The sequence below is a fragment of the Vicugna pacos genome, unplaced genomic scaffold (assembly GCF_048564905.1).
Source record: "Vicugna pacos unplaced genomic scaffold, VicPac4 scaffold_76, whole genome shotgun sequence".
Taxonomy (NCBI): domain Eukaryota; kingdom Metazoa; phylum Chordata; class Mammalia; order Artiodactyla; family Camelidae; genus Vicugna; species Vicugna pacos.
The window spans coordinates 311,049-321,278 of record NW_027328757.1 but is presented as its reverse complement, the minus strand read 5'-3'; the positions used below and the strand labels follow the sequence as shown (position 1 = coordinate 321,278).

At 45.6% G+C, this 10,230-nt stretch overlaps 1 protein-coding gene across 2 annotated transcripts; it reads left to right on the top strand.

Moving 5' to 3' along the window:
- Positions 1-802: 802 nt before the first annotated feature.
- LOC140694639 (nucleosome assembly protein 1-like 1-A) lies at positions 803-3,623 on the top strand. Of its 2 annotated transcripts, XM_072957790.1 has the most exons (3): positions 803-2,136; positions 2,279-2,408; positions 3,391-3,623. In XM_072957790.1, exons 1-3 carry the CDS (start codon positions 817-819, stop codon positions 3,450-3,452), a joined length of 1,512 nt encoding a protein of 503 aa, XP_072813891.1. In that variant the 5' UTR covers positions 803-816; the 3' UTR covers positions 3,453-3,623. The 2 variants fall into 2 exon arrangements, with proteins under 2 accessions (XP_072813891.1, XP_072813890.1); XM_072957789.1 differs by having other exon boundaries at positions 803-2,408.
- The last annotated feature ends 6,607 nt before the right edge of the window (positions 3,624-10,230 follow it).

Genomic DNA, 10,230 nt, shown 5'->3' with positions numbered 1-10,230 from the left:
CAACATTAAGACCTCCACGTTCTCTTTCTGTCTCCTGTGCGAGGTTTTTACCATTGCTGATACTTGATCTATCCACGTCTTTCTCCCCCTGTAAATAACTGTGTCTCCACTGGCGTGAGCCATCCCAAGGTGGAAACTGGGGAACAAATCCAGGTTTGTATACCCCAGCGCGCCACCCTATAGGGACACTGCAGTTTTGCTTGCAATGGTAGAATGAAACGGAAGGGACTTGGGTGGGCTTCAAGAGCCACCCAGGACTCGAAGGCCCCCAGGGAAGCTGAAGGCCTTGATCACTCATTGGGCCACGGGCATGTCAGTCTTTGCCTGTTGGCCAATGAGCTCAGAGCTGGCGCTGGAGGAAGTGGCTCTTTGTTGACGTTTCCAAGCTCCGCCTCCCACTGCCAGTCAGCCAGACGCTCTCCCGCCTTGGGGACGGCCGCCACCACCGGCGCAGGCGCAGTCTCCCCGGGCCACTTCTCGGGCTGCCCCGGGGGCTCTCCTGTCCCGGGGCCCCCACAGGCGCCTTCGCAGACTCTTCTTGTTCCCTGCGCAGCCGGCTTCTCTGCCGCCCCCTCTGCCGCCCCCGCCACCTCCAGGCGGGCCCGCTGCCAACAGCCTCCCCGCAACGGCGGTCAGCCCGGCGGCCGCCATCTTCGCCGTAGTCGTCGCTGCAGCCGGGTCGGTGTCGGCCGCGTCCCTCCTGCCATGTCTGCCGCAGAGGAGCGCGGCCAGATCCCAGGTGGCCGGGACACAGCTGTTGGCTGGGCGGGCGGCGACAACAGACTCCTTGGGGTCGGTGCGTCACCTTTGGAAGGGATGGATGGAGTCCAGGGCGTCTTCAGAGTCCTTCCGGAGGATGAGGGTTGGCAGGAGGAGGTCGCCGAGGCCGCAGCGGAAGAGAACTGGGCTGTAGAGCTGGGAGAGGAGGAGGGGGAAAGGGAAGAGTTTGAATTCGAGTTCGAGGACCAGGAGGAGGAGGAGTACCAGTCAGAAGAGGGGGACGAAGACGAGGAGGAGGAAGAGAGGGAGACAGAAGAGGAGGAGGAGGACGGGCAGGAGGGCACAGAAGTCGTCTCGGGTGCCCGTGAGGCCCCCACCGTGCGGTCTGGGTCCCTGTTCCGCATTCTGGTCCATTCCCTTCTACACAGCGACCGTGACCTGGTCCGGCCCCACGCGGGCCGCGTGGGGGCTCGGCGCCGCTTCTGGCAGCGCTTGGACCTTGCAGACCTTGCAGACCTTGCAGACCTTGCAGAGGGCCCCGCGCCTCCTCAGGAGGTGGAAGCCCCGGGAGAGGGACCTGTGCCCCAGGAGCGGGAAGACCTGGGAGAGGAAGCTGAGGTGTGGGGGGGCGAGGCCCTGGCTGATGCCTCCCAGTCCTGGGAGGCTGGAGCCTGTGGCCCCGAGGGCAGGGCCCAGGCTGGCGAGTGGCGGCCGAGTCCTCAGGCCCTCGCAGCCCCTGTTGGGGCGTCTGGCCCAAAGGCAGGCGGTGCTCAGCGCTTGCCTCTAGCACTTACGCAGCGGGTCAAAGCTCTCAAAAACCTCCAGGCACGACATGCGCAAGTAGAAGCCCAATTCTATAAAGACCTTTTTGATCTCGAGAAAAAGTACGCTGCCTTCTACGAACCTCTGTTCGATAGGAGAGCTGCCATCATCAATGCAATTCATGAGCCCACAGAAGGGGAATGTCAGTGGGCAGTAGGTGTGGCGGAAGGGGCTTGGGAAGAAATGGATGCAGAGCCTGAAGGAAAGGGGCAAATAAATGGCATACCTCACTTTTGGCTGACAGCTTTTAAAAATGTCAAGATGCTCGGTAGGATGATCCGGGGAAATGACGAACTTGCCCTGGAGCACTTGACAGATGTGAAAATAAAGTTTTCTGGGGTCGATGAACCAATGGGCTTCACCGTAGAATTTATCTTTGAGTCAAACGAGTACTTTTTCAACCAAGTTCTGACGAAAACGTACCGAATGCGCTCAGACCCAGATGATTCTGATCCCTTCTTCTCCAGAGGGCCAGAGATAATCAGCAGCACAGGCTGTGAGATCTACTGGAAAGAGGGGAAAGACCTCACCATGAAAACTCTCGAGCTGCAGAAGTGTGAGGGCCGTGGAAGTGTGGTACCAGCCACGGACAAGGTGCCCAGTCGTTCCTTCTTCACCTACTTCTACCCTCCTGATTCTCCTGAGGGTAGGGTATTGGATATCGCCACTGATTATAAGTTGGGCTATTTTTTCCGTGAAGTTCTGGTCCCAAAGTCCGTATTATTCTTCACGAAAGAAGCGACTGAATATCAGTGTGAAGACTCTGATGAAGAGGTCCAAGAAGCTGAAGGGCCAAGAACCGAAGAACCAGGGCGAGGACCTGAAAAGGATGTGGACCCAGCAGAGGGCAGCCCCGGGGAAGCCAGGTATCTGTGTGCAGCTCCGAGTATCACCCAGCCATTCCTGACATAGGCCTATTGTGTTATGTTTTTAAGTTTCCTCCACAAAGCAAATAGTAGTAAAGGAAATTTGGCTAAAGCCTAGTTTCAGGACAGCTTAACGTTCGTAAGGCGTGTATGCTAGATAATGTAGAATGGAGCGTGTTCTGAAATGTGCTTCGCTCCCAGCTGCAGGCCCTCCGAGCGGTAGCTGTAAGACTTCTGCAGGTGGGAAACTTATCAGACCTGGTAGCCGCGAGCACTGTTTGTCTGGAACACAGTTGCCAGAACAGGCGGCTGAAGTGACTGGAACGTGCGCTAGCTGGGCCTTCATCAGTGGGCTACAGCAGTACGGTCTCTTGGGCTAACTGGGAGAAAATGCCCGTGAGAATGTGACTGCTGACAAAGGTGTAGCAAGTGAACATTTTCAAGTGGGAGCCCACTGGTTGATTGATACCTAACTGTTTGTTCAGTTGTAAAGGTTTATATTTCATGGGACAGTCAGTCAAAAGAGAAGAACGTTAGCCTCGGTAAGACTGTTGTTCACCACTGAATTGGTGATTAAGTCAGCTTGTATCTTGCCTGTCCTCTCCTTCTCTTTCTTCCTTTGCTTTTCCCTGTCCTTCTCCTCTTCCTTTTCGCAGGCCTGGAAACAGAGGGTCTGGGAGTGACTGATGGATAGAGCACAGGCTAGTAAGGTGGAAAGACTGACTTATTTAATGAGTCTCTCAAGAAAACAACAGCAACAAAGCAGGCGTTTCTGGTGTTTGGCAAGTGGGAGAGGAGGTTGGTGTGAGGGGTGCATGATGGAAGACACGTCCAGACGTCTGCGTCGCAAGGGGAAAATGTGTTGATTTCTCTTGATGGTACAACAGGCGTACGTAGGATTGCCTGTTTTCTTAGATTTAGAAAGTCAGTGTTGCATGTTCTTGGCTTGCAATTGCTAATTGTCTCTTATTTCATCCCACAGTTCTCAGGCATAGAAAGACACGATGGAGGAAGAAACAACGAAATTGTTCTTCACGGATTTGAGATTTTCTGCTTCTCAGTAGCCAGTGGGAATTTTATCAACACTGGTTTTGTTCCCGATTTCATCATGCAAAAAGTGTTATCCACCTTCATCTGACTTTTCTCTTAAGTTTTTCAGATACGTTTGACAGCATTTGCCCCTGTTAAAAATAAAAGTTTGCCAGAAATGGATAAGCTGCAGAGTTCTTAGGTATATAACACTGATGCAGGTCTATCCTTGTATCTTTTCTTTTTGCTTTGTGCCACCTTACTGTCATTGAAACCGTGTCTTAAGTTCTTTTATTGCCGCCACAAGTTAATTAAAATGCCAGTGTATAAACAGTTAACGTAAAGGGAGAGGTGGAGGTCTAGCCCCTACTTCCTTCTATTGAAAGAAACCGACGGATGACCAAGCTCATCCGGAGACCAGATGGTGCCACTGGGCTGCTGTGGACCAGCGGCATCAGCGTCACCTGGGAGCTTGTGAGGAATGCAGATGCTCAGGCCCCACTCCAGAGTTACTGAATCAGACATTCTGAAGGTGGGCCGGCAATCAGAGTTTTACGTGTCCTTCAGGTGACTCTGAGAAGCACACTAGAGTTTGAGCATCACTGGTTTAGAGCAGTGATGGGTGTGGGGGGCCGGGGAGGACTGTGAGGGACTGAGCTTCTCCTGTGGTAAGGCCAGCACTGACCCAGCCACTTGACACTATTTTCGGTCAACTGGACGGGACAGCAAAGGCTGGAGTGGGGATGAGACTAGAATTCTCTCAAGGGTCTGAGACACAGAAAGACCTCCAAGAGGGGCAAGGATTGGATGGTGGCAGTGGCAAAAGTGGGTGAGGGAACAGACTAGTTTCAGAAGGATAGAACCGTTACGATACCACGAATACGAAGTTTAAGAGCATGTAAAACAATCACATATTGATTATGGACGCGTATATGTAGTAAAAGGCATGCGTGGGGGGGGGGGATGCACGCACGGAGTGTGTAGAGGGGCACGCATGAGAACGACAGACCCCTTGCTAAGGGTAGTGGTGACGTCTTGTGGAGAGGGGGAGAGAATTCAACTGGGAAGGGTTGCTCACAGGGCTGCCATAACCAGTTACCACAAGGTAGGCGGGTGGCTTGAAACAACATAAAAGTTTAATCTCCCACAGTTGCAGCAGCCAGCAGTCTGAAAGCAAGGTGCTCCAGGGGAAAATCCTCCTCATCTTCTCCAGTTTCTGCTGCCTCCTGGCATTCCTTGGCTTGTGGCAGGAGAACTCCAGTCTCTGCCTCTGTCTTCACAAACTGGACAAACTGTAGCATATGTAAGCTGTAAAGTTTTCAGGGCAACGTTCAATTAAGGGCCTGCATGCCACGTGTAAAATTACTTGAAAGTTTCAAATCAACTAATAAACTATTAAACAAGGTATCTCATCTACCAAATAAATACACCATCTTGATTGCCAGGAAACCAACTTCAGATTTAGAATACTTTGCATATTTCAGGGTTTTTTCCTTGTTTAGCTCGTTACGCTAATTTAAAATCACAAAGCTATCGGTAACAAGTTTGTGTTAGCAATAGTTGCGTGATATTGAAGAGGGCACGTTAGGAGACCGGGAGTCTCCAGGTCTGTCCTCTCCTGGGCCAGGCGTATTAGTTCTCCATTGCTAAACAAAACCAAATCACCACATAAATGATAGACGGATCAAACTACAGGAACATACCTAATGTAATCAAGAGTGTGACATTCCATTGACATTTTCACATTCTGATGGTTAGAAGAAAATCACAGGTCCAGGCCAACTTAAGGGGATGGAAAATTCAAGAGCAGGAATAAGAAAAAGTTTGAGGGTCACTTAGGGTCTGTGTACAACACCTGTTGTGTGCGTACAATACCTGGGCTCCTCAGAGTTCTGTTCCAGCGATGTGGGGAAAGGGGGACCCCCACCCCAGGCCGCTGGTCCACATCACAGGCCCCAGGTCCAGCCTCTTCCTCTTCTCTACTCACTCTGAGCTCCATTCCTCACCTCAAGAGATCTCACGTGCACATACGTGGATGTTGAAGTCCACTTGTCCCCTGTTCCCTGAATATAGTCACCAACAGTTGGTTTCCTCCCAGTCCTGGAAGTAAGTATAACAGTGCAGTGCCACTTAACCCTCAGAAGCACAGATCCAGGGAAGAGGAGCATGCAGGCTTCTTGGAACTTGGGGTTTAGGGCCACTGTGCAGCAAATTCAGGACCCCTGATACATGGAACAAGGTTGGGAGCAGGCTGTGTGCACATCTCCTTGATCTCACACACTGCACCCTTGGCTGTTTGCAGAGAGATGAAGCTGGAAGAGGGTGGTAGTGGCTCCCCTAAAGTGTGGGATCCGTGACAAGCCCCTCTAGCCTGGGTCTCAGAGCAGTAGTAAGACCAGCAGCTGGTTCATCACAGACACTGTGACAGCCAGCCATTAAGAGCATTCCTTGGGTTGTGGGAGGAGAACTCCAATCTATGCCTCTATCTGCACATGACCTGCTTCTCTGTGTTTATTTCTCTTAAATCTTCCTGTCTTAAATCTCCCTGTCTTTTCTTTTATAAGGACATCCCTCAGTCCATTTACGTCCCAGTCCATCTCCAGGATCGCTCCATCTCAAGATACCTAATTTGATCACAGTTGCAAAGAGTATTTCCAATTTAGGTTATATTTACAGGTACCAGAGATCTGCACTTGGGCATATCTTCCTGAAGGACACAATTCAACCCACTGCGGGTACACATTGGGCTTCAACTGCCTGTAATGTTGTATTTCTCAATTATGTGGTGGGTACGTGGATGTAGTATTTTTATACTATTGTGTAGGTCTGGAATATTTCCTGCATAAAATAAAGTTTTACATAAGTAGCAAAAGGAGAAAATGGGCCTAATAAATAGAAACTACTTCAGGGGAAAAATGAAGTTTTAGTTGACCAGAATATAGGATGAGAGGAGAAAGGCCAGAGGGTGGAGGGTAGATCTCCTTTCTGCATGTTGGCAAGGCTGTATAGATGCTGTCTAGGTTTCATTAACATCTCCTTTCATATTTGATGGGAGCACATATCATATCCATATATATATTTTTTTACACTTCTGCACCCCTACTCCCTTTGATATGAGCTTCTGAATGATTGGAATCTGAAAGTTTATTTCGCTCTGTCTTCTCAAGCACCTAGTACTGTGTTTTCTTTTTAGTATGTGCTGCATAAAAGTCTGTTAAAATGAAGTTAATGTAATGAATCCACCATCCTTTTTTGGTCATCAGTGTTAACATTTTAAAATGTAGTAGCATATAGTATTCCTTATGGAATGACCCAGGGGCTTTTGTCACCATTATTCAAAATGAAAGGGTAGTCCAAGTAGGAAGTTATCCACATTATGTCATTTGAAGGGCCTCAAATTGTTTGTGATCAATTTGTGCTGCACTACCTGTCTTTATGCTAGATTTTTATTTTTAAAGGCCGTACATGCCCTTCTAAGGAGTCTTACTGGGCTTCACTACATTAGACAGAAGGCATGTCGACTGACATTAACGCACGGCCTAAAAGTTGAGAGTTCTGTTTTATTTGGCGGGAGGACTCGAGCCCTAGATGACAGCCTCTCACATAGCTCTGAGGGACTGCTCCGAAGAGGTAGGGGAGGAGCTAGGAGATATAGGAGCTTTACAACAAAGACCAGGTAGTTGGAACATTACAAGATTAGTTGTTAACTAAAGAAAAGCAGGCATCTCAAGTTAAAAGAATTTAGCTCTTTTCTAGGCATGGGAGGGAGCAAACATTTGGGTTCATTGAGTTCATCCCTTTGACAAGCACCTAGCTATCTAGGGCCAGTATTCTGTCCTTTCTTATTCTGAGTCCCCTCAGGGCGCACTGCTGTGAGTGGCTGCAGAGGCTGGGCTGCAGGCTTGTCTTCCCTTGGGGGGGGTGGGGGCAGCCGCTGATGACTTGAGGGCTTCAGCAGTCTTTGTTTGCTGATATTGTTTGTAGTATTTTTTTTTCACAGTGCTTCCCCTTGGTCCTAAATTCGACCAATATTTTCAGAGACATTTCATGACCAATTTTGTCTGAGGGTCCTAGGAAGTCTCATTCCTAGGATCAGGTGGAAGATTCTGTTGACATGCCACTCAAAGGGCTAATTTTTGGACTAGGCTCTGGTGATGCTCAAGATTCTCTGGATTGCCTGTCTTACTAGTGTATTATGATCCAGGAAATGTTTTCCCTCCTTGCTCATTCTCATATGTATAATCACACTATTATAATTATTCTATACAGGGTTATAATGTGATCTATTTTTTCCAAGATGTTTAGCCATCTTATCAGAGGCCTAGTTACACACTGGGAAATACAAGAGACAACAATCTTATAAAATAGAATAAGCAATACAGTTAGTAACATTAATAAAGTCATACAGAGAATAACAACTTAGAAACAACAAATTACAACAATGATTAGTGTAACTAGTTGTAATCTGTTTGCAATAACCCTCATATCCACAGGGGAGCCAGCTGGAGAAGTGAAATTTTGGAAGGATCAAGATGAGAAAAAAAGATAAATGTTTTATGCTTGTTTACAAAGGCATACTTTATCAACTTGTTGTAGGTCATAGAATAAGAGGAAAGGGTTTTTTTGAAAAATAAAGAGTAAAGGCCAGTATGTTTCTCTAGAATCATTAAGTTATCAATCATATTTATCAGTTCATTTAGTTCCATGTAATTAATTTTTATCTGCATAAAGTCATCAGGTTTCCATTAGAGTTTTAAAATTTACCAGTTCAGTGGTATGATCTAAAAATTATCAGGAACATTTTTGTTTAAAAGACCCTTTTTATGAATCTTCCTGAAGATCTTCATTTTATAAAAGCATTAGAGTAAAACAATGACAGTTTATATGACAAGACTTAGAATGACATGGTTAAAGATTTGATTATAACGCAATTAACAAGCAACTTGGATATTTTTGACATACAACATTTTAAGATAATAATTAGAATTATGACTGATATCAGGACATAGGTTTTTAAGAATTTTAGAATAACTATACTAGTGACTTTTATTTCTACAATATAACCTAAGTTTTATCCCCAATTACTTGACTTTTTTAAAAGTAATTTAACATACTAAATAAGTCTAGTTCATTATTTTTTAACATTTTTTGAGTTATAGTCATTTTACAATGTTGTGTCAAATTCCAGTGTAGAGCAATTTTTCAATTATACATGAGCATGTATATATTCATTGTCACATTTTTTTTTGCTGTGAGCTACTATAAGATCTTGTATATATTTCCCTGTTCTATACAGTATAATCTTGTTTATCTATTCTACATTTTGAAATCCCAGTCTGTCCCTTCCCACCCCCTGCCCTGTTGGCAACCACAAGTTTATATTCTATGTCTGAGTCTGTTTCTGTTTTGAATTTATGGTGTGTTTTTTTTAGATTCCACATATGAGCGATCTCATATGGTATTTTTCTTTCTCCTTCTGGCTTACTTCACTTAGAACAACATTCTCCAGGAACATCCATGTTGCTGCAAGTGGCGTTATGTTGTCACTTTTTATGGCTGAATAGTATTCCATTGTATAAATATACCACCACTTCTTTATCCAGTCATCCGTTGATGGACATTTAGGCTGTCTCCATGTCTTGGCTGTTGTAAATAGTGCTGCTATGAATATTGGGGTGCAGGTGTCATCCTGAAGTAGGGTTCCTTCTGGATACATGCCCAGGAGCGGGATTCCTGGGTCATATGGTAAGTCTGTTCCTAGTCTTTTGAGGAATCTCCATTCTGTTTGCCAGTGGCTGCACCAAACTGCACTCCCACCGGCAGTGTAGGGGGGTTCCCTTTTCTCCACACCCTCTCCAGCACGTGTCATTTGTGGACTTTTGAATGATGGCCATTCCGACTGGTGTGAGGTAATACCTCATTGTAGTTTTGATTTGCATTTCTCTGATAATTAGTGATATTGAGCATTTTGTTCATGTGCCTATTGATCATTTGTATTTCTTCCTTGGAGAATTGCTTGTTTAGGTGTTTTGCCCATTTTTGACTGGGTTGTTTGTTTTTTTCTTATTAAGTTGTATGAGCCGCTTATATATTCTGGAGATCAAGACTTTGTCGGTTTCATTTGCAAAAACTTTCTCCCATTCTGTAGGTTGTCGTTTTGTTTTGCTTATAGTTTCCTTTGCTGTGCAGAAGCTTGTAAGTTTAATTAGGTCACATTTGTTTATTCTTGCTTTTATTTCTATTGCTTGGGTAGACTGTCCTAGGAGAACATTTTTGAGATGTATGTAGTCTACTTAGTTTAATATCTCTCTTTGGGATATTTCAGGGGCCCTTTGAAGCATCCCAAAGTTAGCTTAGCTGAAGGTCAAAAGAATTTAATCAAAATTTGATATTTTGGGAAGCTTGTTAAAAAGTTTCAAAACACTTGATCAGATAAAATCATAGGTCACTGTTAAACAATACTCATTTACTCAACCAAAGTGACAGTGGTTTTAAAAACAGATACAAATTACTTAACGCACACTCACACAGTCTGTTATCAAAAGTAGCACTCTAAGAAACTTTGTTTTCTTAACATAGAGAATTAAAACCCAATCATGTTTCAGTTTACTCTTAACGAAATCCATTTAGTCAATCCCAGCCATACACAAAACTCTTTTCTCAGGATTCTCCATAACCTTCTATCACCTTCTGTATCCATATTATTTTATCCCTTAATTCCCACATCTAGAAACTACCAACTCTAAGTAGCAAAATGTAATTTCATGTTTTATACCTTTTTGCTGAAAACATA